The 22,767-nt window shown below is 39.7% G+C and overlaps 1 protein-coding gene across 2 annotated transcripts; it reads right to left on the reverse strand.

The window, feature by feature from the left end:
* Positions 1-2,052: 2,052 nt before the first annotated feature.
* On the reverse strand, positions 2,053-19,543 carry LOC106573754 (calretinin). 2 transcript variants are annotated; one of them, XR_006759728.1, is made up of 13 exons: positions 19,357-19,543; positions 14,187-14,263; positions 12,890-12,979; positions 12,524-12,604; positions 9,815-9,871; positions 8,819-8,896; positions 7,828-7,883; positions 7,678-7,717; positions 7,447-7,500; positions 6,110-6,181; positions 5,591-5,984; positions 2,887-2,954; positions 2,053-2,667 (listed from the first exon to the last, which is right to left on the reverse strand). XR_006759728.1 is itself a non-coding variant. In XM_014149092.2 (11 exons), exons 1-11 carry the CDS (start codon positions 19,448-19,450, stop codon positions 5,868-5,870), a joined length of 816 nt encoding a protein of 271 aa, XP_014004567.1. In that variant the 5' UTR covers positions 19,451-19,543; the 3' UTR covers positions 5,588-5,867. The 2 variants fall into 2 exon arrangements, 1 of the variants encoding a protein (XP_014004567.1); XM_014149092.2 differs by lacking the exons at positions 2,053-2,667; positions 2,887-2,954 and having other exon boundaries at positions 5,588-5,984.
* Between the last annotated feature and the right edge of the window lie 3,224 nt (positions 19,544-22,767).

Genomic DNA, 22,767 nt, shown 5'->3' on the forward strand with positions numbered 1-22,767 from the left:
TGTGTAAACATAATCAAAGTTCAGAGAATATAGACTACTCCTGTTATATTATTGGATTTCCTTGTTGCCTTTGTACGGCACCATTATCATTTTGAATCTTGTATCTCACCACACAAGAAGCTATGTGTTGGGATGGCCTAAGTCCATAGCAAATGTATTACATTGCATTATGGGTTTGTGGGAGGATAGTCCCTTAGGATAAAGACTGGTTTGCCTGTGTGCAATTATCAACGATGCAGTGGGATGCTTAGAAATGCCTCTGTCATGTGCTGATGGCATGTTCTCAGTGTTAGATAACATTATTGACTTAATTTACAGTTTGTTAGTTGTCCTGTGCTGGTTCAGTGATTATCACTGGAAATGGGCCAGGCCTCAAAATGTTCCCAAAATGGTTTTGTTTTAATTGGGCATTGCCTGCATCTGTCTATCAGCTTGCCCCTTCCCTGTACATATTTCATTATTTAAACCATCTTGAGATGAAGCTTTTCAAACTTGTTTGTTTTACTCACCATCCATGTGTAGATCACAGGCGGCCAGTGGCACTTTAATAAGGTGAGGACGGGCCCATATTAATGGCTGGAGTGGCATAAATGGAATGGTATCGAACACATCAAACACATGGTTTCCATACCATTCCATTGACTCCATTCCAGCCATTACTATGAGCCGTTCTCCACTCAGCAGCCTCCTATGCAGATATAAATTATTTTGTAGTATATTGCACAGTAAAAAGGCTAATTTGTAAATAGGTTCAGTATTTATGTCTTAGTCACCAGAGTGTGTATTGGTGTTTGTGTGTGCGGTGCTCAGTGGATATACTGTAGGGAATCTAGGCAGGGACATCCATTTGATGAGTTATTTAATTCACAGGAGCTATATTTAAAGAGTACATCAATAAAACACCAAGTTTCCTTTCATACAATATATGTTTAAATAATTAAAGGTATCGTCATGTATGAAGCTGTTCTCTCTTGCTCTCCTCTCCATGTGTCTGATATCTAGTCCTAATATCAGTTATTAGTTAAGATCGGGATGGTGACTGCAGATTCAACAAAGCTAAAACACGTCTATGTGAATCTTAATGATATTTTGACATACAGTAATAGCATACAATAATAGCGTACAATAATATTGTATCATAGATTGTTACTTCTGTTCACTCTTTTCATTGACATCCTTACATGTGAAACCTATATGGAGATAAACCTGGTCATCATGAATTAGGAATACCTCTTTCCAAAGGAGACCTTGATGGGAGGTGCCCATGCAGATAGCAAATTGAGGTAGCACTGACAAAAAAAATATACAGTATACTAATATGGTCTGTTAATAAGCATCTCATAGAAATTACTACAACATAACGCAAATGCTTATCTTTGTGCATTGCACATTGGATAAAAAAGCCAGTCTTTTCCTGCAAAACATGGCTTTCAATTAAATATTTAAATAGTGATGATTAATTGATAGGAATTTCTACAAGCTCTGCTGTGAGAGAGGGAAGTTTGACTGCTGAATTATTGAACTTGTTTTAAAAGCATCTGCACACAATTAGAGGGGATTTTTTACTAGAAATATGAAGTCGTGCCTCAGAAATACCGATAGAGGAAATGTAGGAATTTATACAAGTATTCTCTTGTCTGGTTACCAGTCTTTGTAGCTAACATTCCACTCCTTGCCACTCCTGTCATTTGCCAAAAACCGGAGTGGCAAGGGGTAGACCGTAATACCTGAACAGCGACTGCAACCAGGCTAGGTATCCTCTTGTAATTATAAAAAATGTGTGAGTGTTTCTGTGTGTGGTTGCAGTACCTCCCTGATATCTGGTAATGACAGGGCTTTCCTTATTTGCTACCCATACACCAACTTAATCTTTATTAATACTAATTGATGCTAACATAAACACTTTTTTTCAAAGTCAATATTCAATTAAATGGATTATCAACAACATTTTTAACAACCGGAGTACTATGCCAGATATTTTTTATGTAAATTCTAAGCACAAGGAGGTGTAGAGAGAGAGTAAGGTGTTGACCATAAAAAACAGAGAGAATCTTAATCGTAATATATATATTTTTAATGCTTTCTATAACATCCTCATTATAACAGTATCAGCCAGAAAACGCAACATAAAAAATCTAAATGTAACAGGGTAATAATATAAGGATGAAACACCAGATCATATACATAGATGAACTAGATGGTAATTTTCCATGAAGAAAACTTGTGGGACTTGCTTTAACTCTTTAAAAGTATTTTTGTGGTAGTGGAAGAAGTTTTAAACATTTTAATTAATCTAAGCAGTTAAATATAGTCAAAGTTAAATGTAGTAAAATAATTGGTCTGCTTACTTTGATATACTACTTTATCAACCTTATTACCTTGGATTGTGGGTCAGTTAGATCACACATTTCATCAGAAATAACTACATCCAGACTAGACTTTTATACACTCTCCTACTTGAATATCACGGTATATGACAACTGTAATAACAGTAATAAGAAGATAATGAGGCATTGTTGAAGTTTTAAATAAAACATAACTGTATTTTTTCACAACATATTTGGACGACAGCAGGATGTTCATTAAGTCCTCTCTGGGCTGGAGGAGGATAAGTGGGAAGAGGGACCCACCGGCCAGAAAGGGGGAACCCCTTCCTTCAGAGCCCCTCTGCTCCCAGGGGGGACACACAAGTTAACTGAGCATAGCATACATCTGATAATCATTATTTGAAATGCAATTGTAGTTTAGTCTTTTTACCATGAGCATGTAGACAGTTAAAAATGTATTTTGCTTTCACAACATATTTTGACTTTTTTACACTAACATGATGGAAGAACTAATGCAATCAGTGAAATGTGATACCAATGTTTTGGTCAAGATTCATACCTGAGAGATGTCTGAAGTGAAAATGCAGTACACATGGTTGTGATAGCTGTAGTACGTCTGCAGCACACCTGAATGGAGGCAACGTTGTGGATGAGAAATGAACACTGGATTCAGCCTGGGATTCTTTTCTGTGGTAGCAGCTTGTATCATGAAACAATGTCAAGATGGGCTTGCTTGACCTGGATAGCAGATCCTTGTTGAAGTCGCCACAGACGATGATCGGTTCAGTGCCTTTAAACTATGACAATGTTAGGAGTGTGGGTGTGTGTGTGTACTGGTTTTAATGTGTTTATTACTTCTTACCTGTAGAAAATTATAATTTTGGCACTTCAAACAGACTAAGTAAGCAGGGCTATTAATGCTCAGTGAGACCATATGTTGCTGTGGTAACCAGGGAACTTTCACTAACAAAGTTACATGACAGTGGGAAGTTAGATGAAAGGAAAATACCACTCAAAAATATATTTTGGTATTTGTTTCATTAGTCCACTGTTGATAGTCTAATTTGTTTTGCATGTCAGCAATCAAGTTTTCAAGATATAAAACTTTCAAAATACAGAAAGTGTCACAGTATGATATAAAACACATTACACTTTATGCATTTTGGAAGTTCTATATCTTGAAAACTTGATTGCTGATATGCAAAACACTTTGGAACTGTATCAACAGTGGACTAAAGAAACAAATACAAAAATATACAGTCGTTTTTGAGTGGAATTTTCCTTAATGAAAGCAGTTGATACAATTACTTAAACAGCTTTACCTCATGATTGGTAGAAGCTATTCCTTTTCTGATTTCAGATTTGAAAAACAGAGAATTAGAGGAAGTTTTCATATGCTCTACGTTTTTGTCTAATTTGTTGGGACTGCGGTTACCGAAACACATGTACGTTTGATTGGTAGAATATAATTATGTTCTAATTTCAGTTTTGAATATCAGAAAAGCAGACTTAGATATTTCATATGTGCTATGTTTTTTTCAAATTTGTTGGGAAAGTGGTCTGAGTAGCTGATTGTGTCAAAAGTGACATTGTTTACGCCGAATAGAATACGTCTTTATCAATAAAACGTCACAATAAGGTGCAGAGCGTTCAATTTTCCTTCTGGGGGGCAAGGAGACCCCCTGCTCCGGAATTGTTAAATAAATGTTAACTGTTTGGCTGTAATGTCATCACCTCTTGAAGAGCATAGTCAGAGCTACACATTTCCGATTATTCCATGCAAAACAATTACGCACATTTTAGCTCTATCATCGGAGTTATACAGCAAGTAACTGCATCCTTTTCATGATCAGTAAACATTAATTGATCATGTAATTTCAGATATGTGAGGGTACGATATCTTTCAATATTGGATATTCAATATTCAATATTGGATATTTAAACGTGAACTATACCTGACAAGTATGACTGGTTCAGGTTAATTTCCCATCATTTGTGGGATCTGCCTGTCAAGCAGCAGAAGGGCGCATTTGCCGATGTACTGTTAGCTGATAATGTTTACTTTGCAAGCTATCGTACTGATATAAATGTTGTACAGTTGTCTAAACATAGTGGTAAGTGGACCTAATGTACCTTTTTTCGTCCAACCAACATAGTCCTACCTAGCGAAGTTAGCTAACGTTATCCCCTTTTCAACATTGTTTTTAAGAATGTTTAATCCCGATTGCTGCTGACAGACATGATAGGCTACATTGACTGATGGACAACGTCAAATTGTTTAGCTAGCTAATAACACATCACGTCAATATGGCTAGTTAACGAGCTAACTTTCAGGGGATAAACTAGATGGCTATATCCAAATATTATTTGATTTGCTTGCCACCTATAGGGGTGATGACAGTAGTCTAACTGACAACTTTACCACGACGAGGATTTACCGATCTAAAAGCTCGTTCCTAAAGCCTAATTTGTTTGCTTAGCTAGCTGCTTGCCAAATGGTTAGGCTACCCTCATGTATCTGAACATACATGATCGATTGATGTTTACTGATCACAAAAAACATGTAGTTACTTGCTCTATAACTCTGATGATACAGCTTAATGTGGAATAATCGGAAATGTGTAGTTCTGACTATGCTCTCCAAGAGGAGATTATATTAAAACAAAATACTTATAACATTTACCCCTTGAAAACGGTACGCAGTTGTCAATGGTTTTAGCGGAGTGGAGGGTCTCCTTGCCCCCCAGCAGCCAAATCGAATGCTCTGCACAGTATTGTAATGTTTTATTGATAATGACCTATAGAATATTGGTGTCATTATGTCACAATGGGCCCCTTTAGAATGTTGCGGAAATCCCTTGAAAGTTGATGGTGGAGGATAAGAAAAACAAAAAGCTTAATAGTTTAAACAAGTATAAATGTTATCAAAAAGTTGTATAATAGCACACTATTCCAGGCCTGTGTACAAGTATTAAAGTTTCTAGCTTAAACTGTGTAAGAGGTGTAGCGTTCTAAATAATAACTATAAGTTAGAAATAATTATTGCTGTCGCAAGTCCCATTATGCAAGTCCCATTAATAAAAAGTCAGAAGTATGACAAAGATTTAGAGTGGGACGTTTGCTGTCGCAAGTCCCATTGAAAAGGTGAATTCGGGAGAAAAAGAGAGGAGGAAAGTCAAACCAAGCATTGAGAATAAATAATCTTATCATATTCATTTTCATTCCGCTCCTGTTCACATTGCAATCATAATTAGCAGAAGTACCTTTTATTATCTTTATTCATTTTGTTAAATGTAGACTTTAGGGATTGAGCCGAAGGCAATGTCAGAGCTGGGTCAGTCTGTAGGGACGAGTGGGGACAGGGGTCATGAGGGAGAGCTGGTCTGTGCTTCTCAGTGCACATTCATTCAAAACTCATAAAGGGAATGCCCGGCACATGCACCTGGTTACAGTCGTCAGGCAGCTGGAGGTGGGTGTGATCTGGGGATGGGCAGATAGGGTCATGAAGGTCAAAAAACAGACAGCGATGGTTGTCAGGGTTCACAGCATGGGCTCCCTGCAGAGCACAATCTCCAGCTCGGAGCGGTACAACTTGCCCCCGTCCGACAGGGCCATGATGCTCTTCTTGTAGCCAGTCAGGTTTTTGGTGTCCACCTCCTGAGAGAAGACAAGACAAGACACCCTTATCCATACAGGTGCTTCTGTAACGATGCATTAGAATGAGAGATTCAGCATTATGGGGAATTGAGAGTTAAAACTCCAAACCTTCAATATTATCTCACCTTTTTGTTCTTTTCATAGAGGTCACGCAACAGAGCATCGAGCTCCTGCTCATCAATGTAGCCGTTTCCATCCTGGAAGGAAGAGGGGAAACGTATCATAAGCCTGCATTAGAACCTCTCCCAATTCCTTGCTTTCAATGGAAGTTTTAAAAAGTACACGCCCCTTGACATTTCACTCATGAATCCAAAATATGTATTGTATATGACTGCTCAAGAGCAATAACTTTAAATGCATAAGGAGGTATTATGGAGAGGAAGGGCCATGGCACTGAAGATACAGTGGTGTTGTGTTTCTTTGGGAATGCGGGGGAAACAGGCTGTCTTGGTTGCGGGCTGTCAAAAAAGTTGTCTTTTTCAAAGCTCTTTGCATTTACATTTTGGCACTGTAGCTATGTTAGTTTTCAGTTGACCTGGTGTGCTTCTTACTCTCGCCAGTCTTTTTACACATAATTCCATAACAGTGACAGCGGCTGCCAGTGATTCAGCTGCAGGGGGAGGTTGAAACAAACACTGAAATAATTATGCACGTAAATGTTTGACGCATATCATGTATACTCGGGCGGTGTTTCATTTCTAATTCAGTGTCTACCCCAGTCCTCTCAGCAAGCCTCTAGTCCAGACATAGACACGCAAATATTTGTTCAACTAAGACAGACTCTAACCTCTCACCTTACGGATGTAATAGTTGTCGTATGGATTGTTAGTTACAATATTGTGAAACTGTTGTACATTAAATATAACCCTTAATAGAGAATAATGCATGCTTGTGTTGGAAAATGTAGCAACATACTGTAATTCAATAGAGAATAATGTATATGTAATGAAATATGTATCACTATACCAAGCAATGATGACAAGAAATTGACAGAGATACAATGCAGGTTTTGAATAAGGCCAAATCACATAGTCCATATATCTCTATCAATTCATCCTTCTATGGGTATCAACAACACACGAGTGATATGAGTTGGCAGTTTATTCGTTTGAAGTCAGCTCCCTATCGACTACATGCCAAGCTAGCTGTAATGCTATTATCCCAAGACATTACTACATTCCACAACAGAAGTTTGTTCTTGAAATCTGACATCACCAGTCCACAAATGGCCAACATGTTCAACCAACACCCAAACATGAACAGCAGCTGTACCGATCAAGCTTATTTATCTATCCGGGTGATCGGAAAGACCCCTGTTTTGCATAGACATGGCTTTCACGACAGAGAGGGAAGTCAGTCATAACAAACAACTCAGAGTCATCCACCAAGCCTGATTGAAGGTTAAATACCTCTATAGCAAACTGTATCCTTTTAGAATATCCGATCACATATCTAAATGTACCTTGTCGTAGAATGTGAAGATATCATTGAACTGCTCAGAGGTCAGCTTGATACCCTGTAAAACACATTTGGAAATAACAGAGCAGCATCATTTTACTGAGTTAGATAGCAAATTAATGATTGTGTTATGAAATATCTAATTATCATGTTGCTGGTATGTTTATTAGCCCAAATTACTGTGAAAACAACATTTGTTTGAAGGGATTATCAGTTCCTCTTGTACACTCCTCACCTGGAATTTCAGTAAGAAATTTTCCTGAACTGGGAGAAGCCTTAAAAGAGAAGAACAGAGAATAATTTCCATGAAAAAACTTGTTAGGAGTGTTGGATGCTGAAGGCACACATGAAATATAAACATGTCTTCTTAGTTGCTGACAGTCACCTCGCCATTTCAGACAGGCCCAGCTTCCCATCTCCGTTTAGATCAAACATCTTGAGCTACAGGGAGAGTGAGAGAGAGAGAGAGAGAGAGTGAGATAGAGAGAGACATTAAAGCAATGGGCCTTCCCCAGTTGTGACAGCAAGTTTGCTCTTCACACATTATTATTTTGATTTACCTCTGTTGGCAGTCTGTTGTACATACAAGTTGCTAGTCAACTCTAAGATTGGTAAAGATTGGTTCTCTCCCAAGAGTAATTCAGGTCAAGCTTTAGGCCTTGAGGTTGAAACAGGTGTTTGCACATCTGCTGTAGGAACACACAACCCATAGGACATTGTGAGTCCCACTTCCAACCACTCAACCACATAACAGCCACCTGCATGACAGGACAAAATATACATAAAGTACACTCTTAGAAAAAAGGGTTCCAAAAGGGTTCTTCGGCTGTCCCCATAGGTGAACCCTTTTTGTTTCCAGGCAGAACCCTTTTTGGTTCCACGTAGAACCCCTTTGGTTTGCATGTAGAACCCTCTGTGGTGCAGGATGTTGGTTACTTCTCAGATAAGTCTGTGAGGATGTCACGCCCTGACCTTAGAGAGACGTTTTATTCCTCTATTTGTTAGGTCAGGGTGTGATGTGGGGTGGGCATTCTATGTTGTATATTTCTTTGTTGTGACCGAGTGGGGTTCCCAATCAGAGGCAGCTGTCTATCATTGTCTCTTATTGGGAATCATTCTTAGGCAGCCTTTTCCCACCTGTGTTTTGTGGGCAGTTATTTTCTGTTTAGCATTCTGTGCCTGACGGAACTGTTCACTTTCGTTTTTTTTTTTTTTGGTTATTTCTTGTTTGAGTGTTTCTTGGTAATAAATATCATGAACATTTACCACGCTGCGTTTTGGTCCACTTCTTCTTCAACTACAAACGCGATCAGTGTTACAGAGGAAGGGCTTGGGCACGATACAGGAAGGGATTCATTTAGACTGAAAAGACTCACTATTGTCTGTGTGTACTCGTGAAGCTTCTGGTCATCGTAGTGTCTGTTGGCTTTCTTCAGCAGGTCTGAGAGGAATCCCTGTGGAGTGGAGAAATATGAATAAACTATAATTGACTAATAGGTCAAAAACAATCCTATGACCTTAGCGAGCCTGGCTTGTCTATACTTTAGCCCAGAGGCCCCAGTTATTGGTTTCTGTCAGTTATATAAGTATTGGCTTACATAGAGTTGGAGATATCACATACATTCTCAGATCCTTTATTGACAGAAAGGGTCATTCTATCTATCACTACCAGCTTGTTTTACAGTAAGACCCTGCTGATAAGACAGCAGAAAATACGTTAGAAATGAATTACAGTTTCAGACAATAGCATAATGGGTGGTATTACAAGTCATGATTTGTATAGTGTCCTCGTCTGACAGCCATTGAGAAGAGAGGAATTTGCATCGTCCCCATTTGCCTCATTGCATCAACACAACAACTACACCTGCAAGTTGTTGGGTGTTGGTTTCTAAAGCTTAATGTACATTGTAAAGCATAATAATGCACCTCCTTGTTATCTTATAGCTGGATCGAATGACAAGGAGACATAACTATTGACTATGGTTGGAACTCTACCATAGTTTGTAAAAGGACATACTGTAAAAGTCTCTTATGGATGGGCAGTCATTTCCTGCAGTCAAATGACTCATGGGTGGAATGTTATTCATATTTTTCATCATTAATAAAACAGCTGAAAATCTGTTTTTTCTATGTCAAATGGTTTTGTCTTCTGTGATGTATATGAAGTGTAATATTGGGATGCAAACTCAAAATGTAATACATTTCAACTCTGTATCTGACATGGTACTGGTGTCTTCTTTTTCTAAGCCCATAACCATGTGTGTGAGGTGTATACTTTTGTTTCAAAGTAGATTTCAAGACTACCAAGAAACACTCTGTGTGACCCTGATTTAGCCCACTGCAGTAAAACGTTAACAAGTGAGGAACCATACCTTCAGTTCATTAGCTTCAATGTACCCACTGCGATCTGTATCGTATCGTCGCCATGCCTATACATGCAAATACAAAGTCACACTCATAAGAAAGAAAAAAAATAGACACAGCCAATCATTTTCTCCCACAGTAGTACCAATCACTTTTTAATAAATGAGCCACCTCATTCCTCCACTCACAATCAAGCACCCCCACCTCTAATGTTCTGTGACACCAAAGCAATCGAACTGGATTGTATTAATAGGATTGCATGTGACATGCATTAATTACTCTCTGGCGGGACAAAACATTTTTAAAAGAAGAGGAAGAGCACAAAAAAAATCATATCCAATTTCTGTGGCTGGTAATTGTTAGCTTTTTCTTCCTGTAATCACACTATGATTTTCATTATACACTGCTCAAAAAAATAAAGGGAACACTTAAACAACACAATGTAACTCCAAGTCAATCACACTTCTGTGAAATCAAACTGTCCACTTCGGAAGCAACACTGATTGACAATAAATTTCACATGCTGTTGTGCAAATGGAATAGACAACAGGTGGAAATTATAGGCAATTAGCAAGACACCCCCAATAAAGGAGTGGTTTGGCAGGTGGTGACCACAGACCACTTCTCAATTCTTATGATTCCTGGCTGATGTTTTGGTCACTTTTGAATGCTGGCGGTGATTTCACTCTAGTGGTAGCATGAGACGGTGTCTACAACCCACACAGTTGGCTCAGGTAGTGCAGCTCATCCAGGATGGCATATCAATGCGAGCTGTGGCAAGAAGGTTTGCTGTGTCTGTCAGCGTAGTGTCCAGAGCATGGAGGCGCTACCAGGAGACAGGCCAGTACATCAGGAGACGTGGAGGAGGCCGTAGGAGGGCAACAACCCAGCAGCAGGACCGCTACCTCCGCCTTTATGCAAGGAGGAGCAGGAGGAGCACTGCCAGAGCCCTGCAAAATGACCTCCAGCAGGCCACAAATGTGCATGTGTCTGCTCAAACGGTCAGAAACAGACTCCATGAGGGTGGTATGAGGGCCCGACGTCCACAGGTGGGGGTTGTGCTTACAGCCCAACACCGTGCAGGACGTTTGGCATTTGCCAGAGAACACCAAGATTGGCAAATTCGCCACTGGCGCCCTGTGCTCTTCACAGATGAAGCAGGTTCACACTGAGCACATGTGACAGACGTGACAGAGTCTGGAGACGCCGTGGAGAACGTTCTGCTGCCTGCAACATCCTCCAGCATGACCGGTTTGGCAGTGGGTCAGTCATGGTGTGGGGTGGCATTTCTTTGGGGGGCCGCACAGCCCTCCATGTGCTCGCCAGAGGTAGCCTGACTGCCATTAGGTACCGAGATGAGATCCTCAGACCCCTTGTGAGACCATATGCTGGTGCGGTTGGCCCTGGGTTCCTCCTAATGCAAGACAATGCTAGACCTCATGTGGCTGGAGTGTGTCAGCAGTTCCTGCAAGAGGAAGGCAGTGATGCTATGGACTGGCCCATCCCGTTCCCCAGACTTGAATCCAATTGAGCACATCTGGGACATCATGTCTCGCTCCATCCTCCAACGCCACATTGCACCACAGACTGTCCAGGAGTTGGCGGATGCTTTAGTCCAGGTCTGGGAGGATATCCCTCAGGAGACCATCCGCCACTTCATCAGGAGCATGCGCAGGCGTTGTAGGGAGGTCATACAGGCACGTGGAGGCCACACACACTACTGAGCCTCATTTTGACTTGTTTTAAGGACATTACATCAAAGTTGGATCAGCCTGTAGTGTGGTTTTCCACTTTAATTTGGAGTGTGACTCCAAATCCAGACCTCCATGGGTTGATAAATTGGATTTCCATTGATTATTTTTGTGTGATTTTGTTGTCAGCACATTCAACTATGTAAAGAAAAAAGTATTTAATAAGATTGTTTCATTCATTCAGATCTAGGATGTGTTATTTTAGTGTTCCCTTTATTTTTTTGAGCAGCATACTTTCCAGATTTTCAATTCTGTTCTCTCACACATTGTGAGAGGGCAAGGAGAGAGAAATGCATTTTAATTAATGTTTTAATCTAGCAGCTGTCCCTGATTCCAGAAAGGGCTCTTATCAAAGATAGATGCCCTCCCTCTCCAGGTCTATGGAGAATTACAGCAGCACATCTATAATATATGACTCTGAAAATAGAAGTTTGTACTTACTCATTTGATCCTTTTAAAAGCTTCCCATACCACACCTGGTGATTTAAAAATATTCATTTTCTCTTTCTCATTTCATTTTTTCTGCCTTTGACATAATGGGTGTGCAGTGGGTGACTGGATGGTCCCTCCTGGTATCACTGATAATCAAACTCTCTCCATTCACACTATGAGGACTAATCTGACAGAGCTGTCAAGTGTCTCTGAAATTGTGTCTGCTCTATGAGTGAGTGATTGTGGCTTTCCCCTTGGCAGAGGACACATACAGTATGACAGAGAAAAATAACCTTTGAGTATGATTCGTTTTTGCAATGTAATTGCAGTGCAATTCAGTAATATGATATATGTATGATTTGGGCAAGGCCAGGAATCCTACATTTGGATAGTTAATGGTTTTTGTGTCTAATTGTTATTTTTCATTCTGTCTTATTACAGTAGCTCTATATTTCCAATCACAACAACACACATAAACAGCCTGTACCCGTCTTCAAATTCTTAATTCTCAAACCATCTATTTTCACCACTTACCGCCATGAATTCAGAACTGGATCCCACAAACTCTCTGAAGCAAAGCAGGAAGTTTTCCTCTGTGGGCAAAATCTGAGCTAGCTGGAGAAAGAACGATTAATGATGTGGAAAAAATTGAAAACTTTTGTTTCTCTGTGTTTGATAGTGTGAAAAATACTGTGTTAGATGATAGAATCTTATCACTTAGACAAAGATTACTTGAATAAAGCATCGAGTCATCAACAGTTTCAGAACACATCTACCGTAATAGTGTCTGATTATTTCTGCATTGATATGCAAACTGTCTGAGATCATTAGGAATAATCCTCACTGGTTTATTCAAATCGTCAATGACCTGAAATAGGAAATGGAAAAATGTCAGCTCACCTCAGACATCTCAATTCTCCCATCTGCATTCTTGTCAAACTTTTGCATGAACTCCTTCATCTTCTCTTTGAAAGTGGAGTTTGATGGATCCTATAAAACATGCACAAATACACGCAAATACAGTTTGTCATGACATAAACATCAGTAAAGATCAGTTGTTTTTTAATGCAAACCGTCCTCTCATGTTATATGGCTGTGGTCACTCACATTGTTGTGACAGAGCTAGTTTTAGATGTTAGTGGATGTTACACTGGGCAGACAGAGATGGTCTCTCTTAAACAGACAACCCTCTCCTCCCCAGCTAAAGGGCTCATCATCTTCTAGTCACAGACATTATGCAGCTACATGGAGTTTATGTAACATGATTACTGATGCTCTCTGATTCCTTTGTTGTACACACACGAGATGTGGTGACAGAAAAAATTAAATTTTCGATCTGTGGGAGAACTTTATTTTGAATGGGCTTGAATAATTAATTAGCACTTGGTTGGACAAATCAGTCGCATTTTAATTACTGCTAGTGGTCCAAACTCAGTCCTCGGGACCTAAAGGGGTGGACGTTTTGTTTTTTCCCCTAGCACTACACAGCTGATTCAAATAATCAACTAATCATCAAGCTTTGATCATTTGTAGTGCTAGGACAAAAACCAAAACATGCACCCCTTGGGGTCCGGAGGACTGAGTTTGGGAAACTCTCCTTGACAGACTGGACAGCTTACAGGCATGAGTTCATATCTCTAGGGCTTGTTACGGAACTCAATTAACCACCTACCAGAATAGGCCACAACCTTGATTAGTGAGGAGATGCCAACATGGGATTGTTGGATTTAAAGAACAATCAAAATACTACCCTCACTATTGTCAGTAAAAGTTGGTGGTAGAATTCCTTTGTGCCATTGCTTGTTATCCTGGTACAGGAAACTCACATGACACCAAATACTATGTCTAATATGTTTTTGCAAGAGGTTGTGGTCCTTTGGTTTCACCTGATAAAACTCCAAACATAGTTAACTTTCTGTTATAATTAAAGACCAGAGCCATGTCACTTTCCTTCACTCAATTCAATCAAACTAGCATTACAGTATATCTGCTGTAGCATATTGTATAATAGCCCTAGAGAAATTATGTTAAAAAAAAGTTGGATTAAGTACTGTAAAAAATCCACATAGACCCATCAGAGACAGAATAGGCCTAAGACATGGCAGTAGTTATGTAAACAGAAATACTGTATGAACATTGCATTGATATGTTTGATTGAATTGAGCCTTTAGTCAAGGTCCAGGGGTCATTCCCTTACCACTCCGGCCCCTTTCCGTGAAATCTCCAACTCCCTGAAGAAGTTCTCCAGTTCCTTGCCCTCGATATAGCCATTGCCTGCAACAGAAAAAACGGTGATTTGACCAAGATTGTATCTAACATACAGGTAGACTGTGAAGCATCAAATATCCCCATGTTATATACAGTATAGCACCACTGTGAAATGTGCATAAATGTGATTAGTGAGAAGTGAGATTGTACATACTCTTACATTTTATAGCAAATTAGGCCAATACTTCCCTGTTTTACAGCAATTTTTTCAAGTTTATCTTGCTTGCTGGCTGGTTGGATGGCTGGCTCAATGACTGACATTATAACTAGCTAATTTGTTGTCCAGGTGGTTAGCATGCTGTGAAGTTGGCTCTGGCTGACGTAATTGGCGAGATAGCTTGCATCCAAACCATGGAAACTGCTTAATTAAATCCCTTGAAGGGGTCTCCCAGTCTTGAAATGCACCACTACTCTCTCTCTCTCTCTCTCTGCCTCTGATTGCGTCTTCTGAAGTCTTTTAAGTCCAGTTATTTGAAAAGACAATGGGGAAATCTCTGCCTGGCATGACAGTGTAAGAAATCAATACAGTAATCTCAACTTCAAACTTCAAATAAATGAGGATTTCCCATCTGTGCCTAGTTGCACCCTTGCCAGGACTATTTGGACGTCTATAAATAATGGTTAAGGAAATTATAGCTTTAAAAAAAGGCAACACTAGTGAGATGGTTATTATAGTGGCTTTTGACAAATACCAACTATGCCTTTCTTATCAGTGTCACGATTTAAATGTCTTACAAATGCCTGTGTATTAATTTGCCTGTGGATTCTAGTGACATTTGCAAGTGGCTGAGTAGCGACGTCTCTAGGGAAGCAGCCAGTATGATATTTACCAGAAGAACAAGTATATGTCATTGTGAACAAAGAACATTTGCATTTTGTGACGGCCCTGAATTTGTCTGAACCTTCTCAGTGCTTCTCCTACCGATGGGATTACACAGAAAACATGATTTACTCCATATAGAGCGGATTTAATCCTACCAATATCATCATGAATATGAACTTTGTATAGCTATGTGTTAGTAAATCACTTAAGCACCAACAAGCTGGAGTTGAACATGTACAGTTGAAGTCGGAAGTTTACATACACCTTAGCCACATACATTTAAACTTTTTCACAATTCCTGACATTTAATCCTAGTAAAAATGCCCTGTTTTAGGTCAGTTAGAATCACCACTTTATTTTAAGAATGTGAAATGTCAGAATAATAGTAGAGAGAATGATTTATTTCAGCTTTTATTTCTTTCATCACATTCCCAGTGGGTCAGAAGTTTACATACACTCAATTAGTATTTGGTAGCATTGCCTTTAAATTGTTTAACTTGGGTCAAACATTTCGGGTAGCCTTCCACAAGCTTCCCACAATAAGTTGGGTGAATTTTGGCCCATTCCTCCTGACAGAGCTGGTGTAACTGAGTCAGGGTTGTAGGCCTCCTTGCTCACACACGCTTTTTCAGTTCTGCCCACAAATTTTCTATAGGATTGAGGTCAGGGCTTTGTAATGGCCACTCCAATACCTTGACTTTGTGGTCCTTAAGCCATTTTGCCACAACTTTGGAAGTATGCTTGGGGTCATTGTCCATTTTGGAAGACAGATTTGCGACCAAGCTTTAACTTCCGGACTGATGTCTTGAGATGTTGCTTCAATATATCCACATAATTTCCCTTCCTCATGATGCCATCTATTTTGTGAAGTACACCAGTCCCTCCTGCAGCAAAGCACCCCTACAACATGATGCTGCCACCCCCGTGTTTCACGTTTGGGATGGTGTTCTTCAGCTTGCAAGCTTCCCCCTTTTTCCTCCAAACATAACGATGGTCATTATGGCCAAACAGTTCTATTTTTGTTTCATCAGACCACAGGGCATTTCTCCAAAAAGTACAATCTTTGTCCCCATGTGCAGTTGCAAACCGTAATCTGGCTTTTTTATGGCGGTTTTGGAGCAGTGCCTTCTTCCTTGCTGAGCGGCCTTTCAGGTTATGTCGATATAGGACTTGTTTTACTGTGGATAAAGATACTTTTGTACCTGTTTCCTCCAGCATCTTCACAAGGTCCTTTGCTGTTGTTCTGGGATTGATTTGCACTTCTCGCACCAAAGTACATTCATCTCTAGGACAAAGAACGCGTCTCCTTCCTGAGCGGTATGACGGCTGCGTGGTCTCATGGTGTTTATACTTGCGTACTATTGTTTGTACAGATGAACGTGGTACCTTCAAGTGTTTGGAAATTGCTCCCAAGGATGAACCAGATTGTGGAGGTCTAAAAAAGAATTCTGAGGTCTTGGCTGATTTCTTTTGATTTTCCCAGGATGTCAGGCAAAGAGGTCCTGAGTTTGAAGGTAGGCCTTGAAATACATCCACAGGTACACCTCCAATTGACTCAAATGATGTCAATTAGCCTAACAGAAGCTTCTAAAGCCATGACATCATTTTCTGGAATTTTCCAAGCTCTTTAAAGGCACAGTCAACTTAGTGTATGTATACTTCTGACTCCCTGGAATTGTGATACAGTGAATTATAAGTGAAATAATCTGTCTGTAAACAATTGTTGGAAAAATGCCTTGTGTCATGCACAAAGTAGATGTCCTAACCGACTTGCCAAAACTATAGTTTGTTAACAGGAAATTTGTGGAGTGGTTGAAAAACGAGTTTTAATGACTTCAACCTAAGTGTTTGTAAACTTCTGACTTCAACTGTATATTGCAGAGAATGCTGTGTATGATAATGTGACATATACAGTACACTAGCCCAGAGTATGTAATGCAATGTTCCATGATCTTTCAATTATCTACTCATTTACTTTTGGGATCTATTTCATTGGAGAATTTCCATCCACAATGAATGAATCCTGAATGTTTGTCTAAACAATTGTGGCAATAGAATGTGGCCAACTGTATTGGTTTAGGTCCCACTTTTTGGTCACAGACATGTCCAACATTATCTGATATTAGTTTCCTATTTATTCTTAAAAGTAAAGGTATCCCTCAGAATGTAACAACTTATTAGTAGCACTCTACTGTCATGCAATCAGAATGCATTATAAGACTTGTTTTAGTTTGACCCATATGTCTTATGCTTTCAATATGATCTTATCCTCTCATTATGATCTTATCCTCTCATTATGATCTTATCCTGTCAGCCATTTTCAGTCATTTTTTTGACATATAGAATGATATGCTATTAGTTTACAATTACTAAGCTAATATCATTAACACATGCTGAGAAACATTGGCAATCATTATGGTGTTATGTGTTTGACGTGCCAGTACATTTGATGAACTGTTCAAAAATACTAGCTGATTACCTAATCCCCACAAGACTGGCGGTCTGATTTCGAAGCCATGCAGAATCTACAAAAGAGTACATTATAACGGGACTACACTATCATGTCAAGTCTTACAATTATAACTGCATCATAATGCACATCTGAAATGTCAATATCAGACACACATTCGTCAGGTATATACAGTAACTCTGTGTGTTCTCCATAGCAAAAATATTCATTCAACATTTTTGTGCGCCTAATCGTTTCAGTACCATGGACAACGGTGAAATCGTTATCCCAAATTATCTGGCCTAGCCTGTTACGCATATTCGCACCAGAGCAGAAAAGCACCCCGTAGGCCTACTCTATCCATATGTCATGTTGTCTTTGCAGCAAATGCTCAAGCCAGAGAGACAGTGCAGTATATGCCCTAGAGGGTGGAACCACAGCACCAATCCCTATTTGCGCTCAGAGAACATAAACACCCAGAGGGAACGTATAGTGATCCAAGAGACTCCTCGCGTTTTGAGGATTCTCATTCCGCTTCAACAACTGGTCGGGACGGAATGTGCAGTTAACACTATTAATGGGGGAGGATGCCCAGAGGATGCCCAGAGGATGCGAATGGTAATGAGTGTGGAGGGGCGTGGGCTCGTGCGCTTGAAATGAGCTGAGAACTCGTCATTTTATACCATATAATACTGGAAGTATACAGTAGCCTGTCTCCGTTTTTAGTTGGGATTTAATCTGTATCGTGAATTACACTAATTTAATACTGTTGAATCAAACTTTTATTTATGCCGAAAATGTCTGTAAACAGTAGGAATTTGATTGACCAACTTCCTCCTCTTTTCAAACATTTAGTTATATTTTAGACGCAACTTTCTAAAGCAAGATTCCAACCATCAATGATGATGCCTATGGAAACTCTGAGTGTGTCCTGGGTTCTGACAACATCATGCATATGTTTTTCTTTTGTTTAATCCTTTATAAAACAATACAGTTGAATAATATGGTTAGTTTATTTAAGTATTCAGTTAGGTTGTAAATAATTAGGCTAAGGCCTATACAAAAGTATAACTTATTGTGTGGTTAGGCTACATACGTTTTATATGGACGACGGACTGTGGCACACGCCCATCCATCCTTTAGCGCACCGTGCACTGAGGTATGGCCTAGCCGTCAGATGCGTATTGATCGACCAAACAGACTGATGTACATTGTAATACTGATGTATTACATTTATCTGATTGGATTATTGTAATAACAGAATAAAAGTAATGCATCCATACAATCAACCTTTTTAAATGAAACATTTCCATGAGCAATTAGTACACAGTAACCTATTCTAACCTTTCTAAGGATATAATATAGTGGCCACAATTAATGACCATTATTTATAAATAATAATTGAAACAATCTCAACAGTAACACCAGGAGTTTTCTAGCTGCTTTCCTAACTGTCAAGCACTTATTTTCTTTTCCACACAAAACGAAAAAAAATATCGAAATTCAAAACATCCAGCGGGTTAGACCGTAGGATTTTTCATCATGGCCAAAAGTTATTTCCACTTATGATATACAACACTTTTTAGACAACGCTATCCCAATATCCAAGCTGCATCTTAAAAACCACGAAAAGCCTTGATAAGCCTATGATATTTTTTACTTGTAAACCAAAAGATGTGATGGACTATTTATAGCCTATGTAACCTACTCTATTCGACATGTTAGCTTACGTTTATATCTGCATTTGAAACAATACCTCGTTTAAAAAAAAAGTGCTGCGTAAAATTCTAACTAACATTTTGGATGACTTTGCTCTCCGGTACTGACCGTCGGTATCGAAATGGTTCCAGATGTCGATGAACTGGGTGGCGCTCAATTCCGCCAGATGAAGGTGTGGAGGCTGCTGTAGTTTGTTTGCCATGTTCTCAACAACTTTTCCTCCTGTGCGCTAGAATATCCCGTGCAAACTTTTTCTCTGTAGGTCCACAATCCACACTGGAACAACCCTGCGCGCTGCCGGAGCTTTTAAACCAAAGCAGAGACTGCAGTTCCCATGTAGCCATGCGGGTGGCGCAGTGACACCAAGATCAACGCCCCCACACATCCATTCGTCTGTGTTCGGCTGCTTCTGCGAGGTATCATGCGGAGAGGGATATTTAATTAATAGTCCGAATGCATCCAAAGAACTTCAATGGACTGAACCTTCTGTTGCTGTTCCGGTTTTGAACTCTGCCACCTAGAACCAGATTTCTAGGCTATTTGGTTTAAATTAAGTAAATCACAGTGAGAGTCTGTGCAGGAATTATTTTGCTCCATGGGCAGAAAATTGCATCAAATTCCCTCAATGTATAATTTCCTTATTTTATTTTCATTGTCAATGTGCATGCATGTCGAAGATGGATTGGCATTGAATATGGTATTAATCCTTACTGTGTGTTTAATTGTGTTCAATAGACTTCATGGACACATCTGTGTTTACAATCATAGTAGGAGAATCTGGTCCCAAGGAATTTCCAAAAGGCTTGGGTATTATCCTCAGTCAGGAGAACCAGAGCCCAGGGAGGAGCCATGTCTGTGCAGTAGTACTGAGGACGCATAGTAGTAATTATGGTAGTCCTACTTCTGCTGTACTGCACTGCATGAAGCTGTTGCATGCACAACTCACTCAGCTTTAATGCCAATTACTAGGGCTTCAGTGAAATGATTCAGATTAATTAGAAATCCACAGTCTAATCATATTTCATACGACCCTGGAGGATTCGGTGATAAGGCTGAAATTCTTTGAGGACCAGAGCGTCCAAAAAACATATTCCTTTACAATTATGAAATCGCATTTACCATGCAAATTTTAACATACTTGTTATGAGTGGTCATGTCAAGGGTAATGATAGATCTGGTTTAGGCGACAGCTAGTCTTCCTGGGGTCCGACACATTAAAAAAAGACATTAGAGACAAAAAGACTTTACAATGTACATACATTCATTACCATTTTCATACATTTAAACATCCTTGGACATGCAGATCGAGTTTCAAAGGTCAAGAATGACAATGATCAACGCCTTATCTTTAGGGAGCTCAGAAATGAGGCCACGCCTTGCTGTAATAATGTGAGTTTCCACTCAGTGAGAGGCTACTGGCTGCAACTTATAAGTGGGCTTTAGTCCATGACTCTGTCTGGACTGAGCTGCCCTGGCTTTGTGGCACAGCGTCACAATATGATCCTTTGGCTCGCTGTGAAAATTGTGAATTTCCTCAGTTACTGAGAAATATGTCCAGTAAATCAACGCATCCACGACCTGGCACTCTCACACTTCCTCTTATCTCCTCATTACATACTGTATGTTTTCCTCTCAAGGCCACTGGGGAGCTTATTACTGTACACCCTCATTGAGAATAAAGTAGGGGGACTACACTACACTGACTACACTGACTATGACACTGAATACAGAACAAAAAACCCTCTGAAACATCAGTGTAATGTATCCTATTTCGTGCGTAACACCCACCAACCAGGATGGCTCATGAGAACATGTTTAGTGCAACAGACACCATTTTAAATGTCACAAAGGCTCAATAACCCATAACTTTATGTGGAATGTCAGCTAACATGATCTAAAATTAGCGTTTAGCTAATATGATCTGCAACAGACAGTCAGCCAATACCATTTGAACAGGCCCATCCTCCATCAGATCCAGTGCTGTCAGGCCGGTTTGGGAATAATGAAAGTGTTTATTCAGCAGCAATGTCTCAGTCTATTTCCTCCGCAGGTCTTTTCACCATGGAATAGTCTCCCGTTTATTGGCAAGACAGGGTCAGATAGATCATAATTCTGAGATGAGAGCTGTCACCATGCATAGAGGGTTAAAGCATTGACCTTAAGACAATAGCACTGGTGTTCTTTTAGTTCACCCCTCCTCCATTGTTTTGGTTATCACTCTTGTTTTCTCTATTCAGGAAAGGTTTTTGTCCCCTTCATGAATATAGATTGATTGACGCGCAAACCGGGAATAGCAATTGTTCATATACATATTAAAACCGTCTCTGACTGATAATGTTGTTTTCAATTGTGGTTCCCATCTCTGCTGCTCATGTATCTCTTTTCTTTCTTTCTTCCTCTACTATTTAGCGATTTTAATGAGCAAATAAAGAAAAACTTAAACAAACTTTCAAAAGAGTGTGTGTTGTTCCATGGTGCGCTGGTGTGTGTGTAGGCGGGAATCTCCCAAAATACTTTAAAATCCCTCTCTTATTATTACACTCTCTATTTTACAGACTCTCTCCCTCTGGTAGCTTTGAACATTTGAGGCAAGAGAGTAAAAAAAAAGTCTCTCCGTCAACAGTGGGATTGCTATTTACTGATTACACCAAAATGTGTGTGTGTGTGTGTGTGTGTGTCTGTGTTGTTAAGAGATATCTGGGTAGGAGAGACAGGGAGAGTGTGCAATGTGATCTAAAAATGGACACCATATTTTTTAGCTTGGTGTGTGTTTATGTAGAACAGAAAGACCATATTGTCCAAACTAGTATCACATTCATCAATCATTATCGCATTTTATTGTGAGTGATTTACAAGTTTAGTGACTCATATGGGTTTACTGTTAACTGAAATCTGTCATCCACATAGAGATCTTGGAAAGACGAGTGTCCCTGAAATATGGGGCCTACATATTACATACATGCAGTGACATTAACATATACATGCAGTGACATTAATGTGTAGTGAGCTAAAATGGAACTGGGATCTTTAGGATGATTTAGCAGTTGGTGTTTGGGGGGGGGGGGGAGGATCTGCCTGGAAAACAAAAAAGAGGGAAAAGACAGGAGGAAACGCATAAACAAACTCTGATATCTGCCCCAAGATGGAAGAAAGTGTACAATGTATGATTACCACAATGTATCTAGCTTACTCCCAGAGACATCATGATATCATGCAATAAACTATGAGATTGCCCCCAACAATGTGCAGCCCTAACTGCACTCACCACTTGTCTTATCTCTGCATTAGTTACACGTCTGCAAGTGGCTAAATTAAATACTGTGATGTAGCACTATCGCTCATAGCAATGCCAATGTTGCCTTCACTGTTATAACACAGCACCGTTTCAGACATGTGGTTTTTAATCTAACCTTTGTGTGGTGGTCAAAAAGATTTGGATGATAGGAATTCAGTAATGCTTACGCAGGGTTCTCCCCAACGAATGTGAGAGGCGCTGCAGACTGGCTGCACCATGATGCA

This window comes from Salmo salar, chromosome ssa16 (genome assembly GCF_905237065.1).
Source record: "Salmo salar chromosome ssa16, Ssal_v3.1, whole genome shotgun sequence".
NCBI classification, from domain to species: domain Eukaryota; kingdom Metazoa; phylum Chordata; class Actinopteri; order Salmoniformes; family Salmonidae; genus Salmo; species Salmo salar.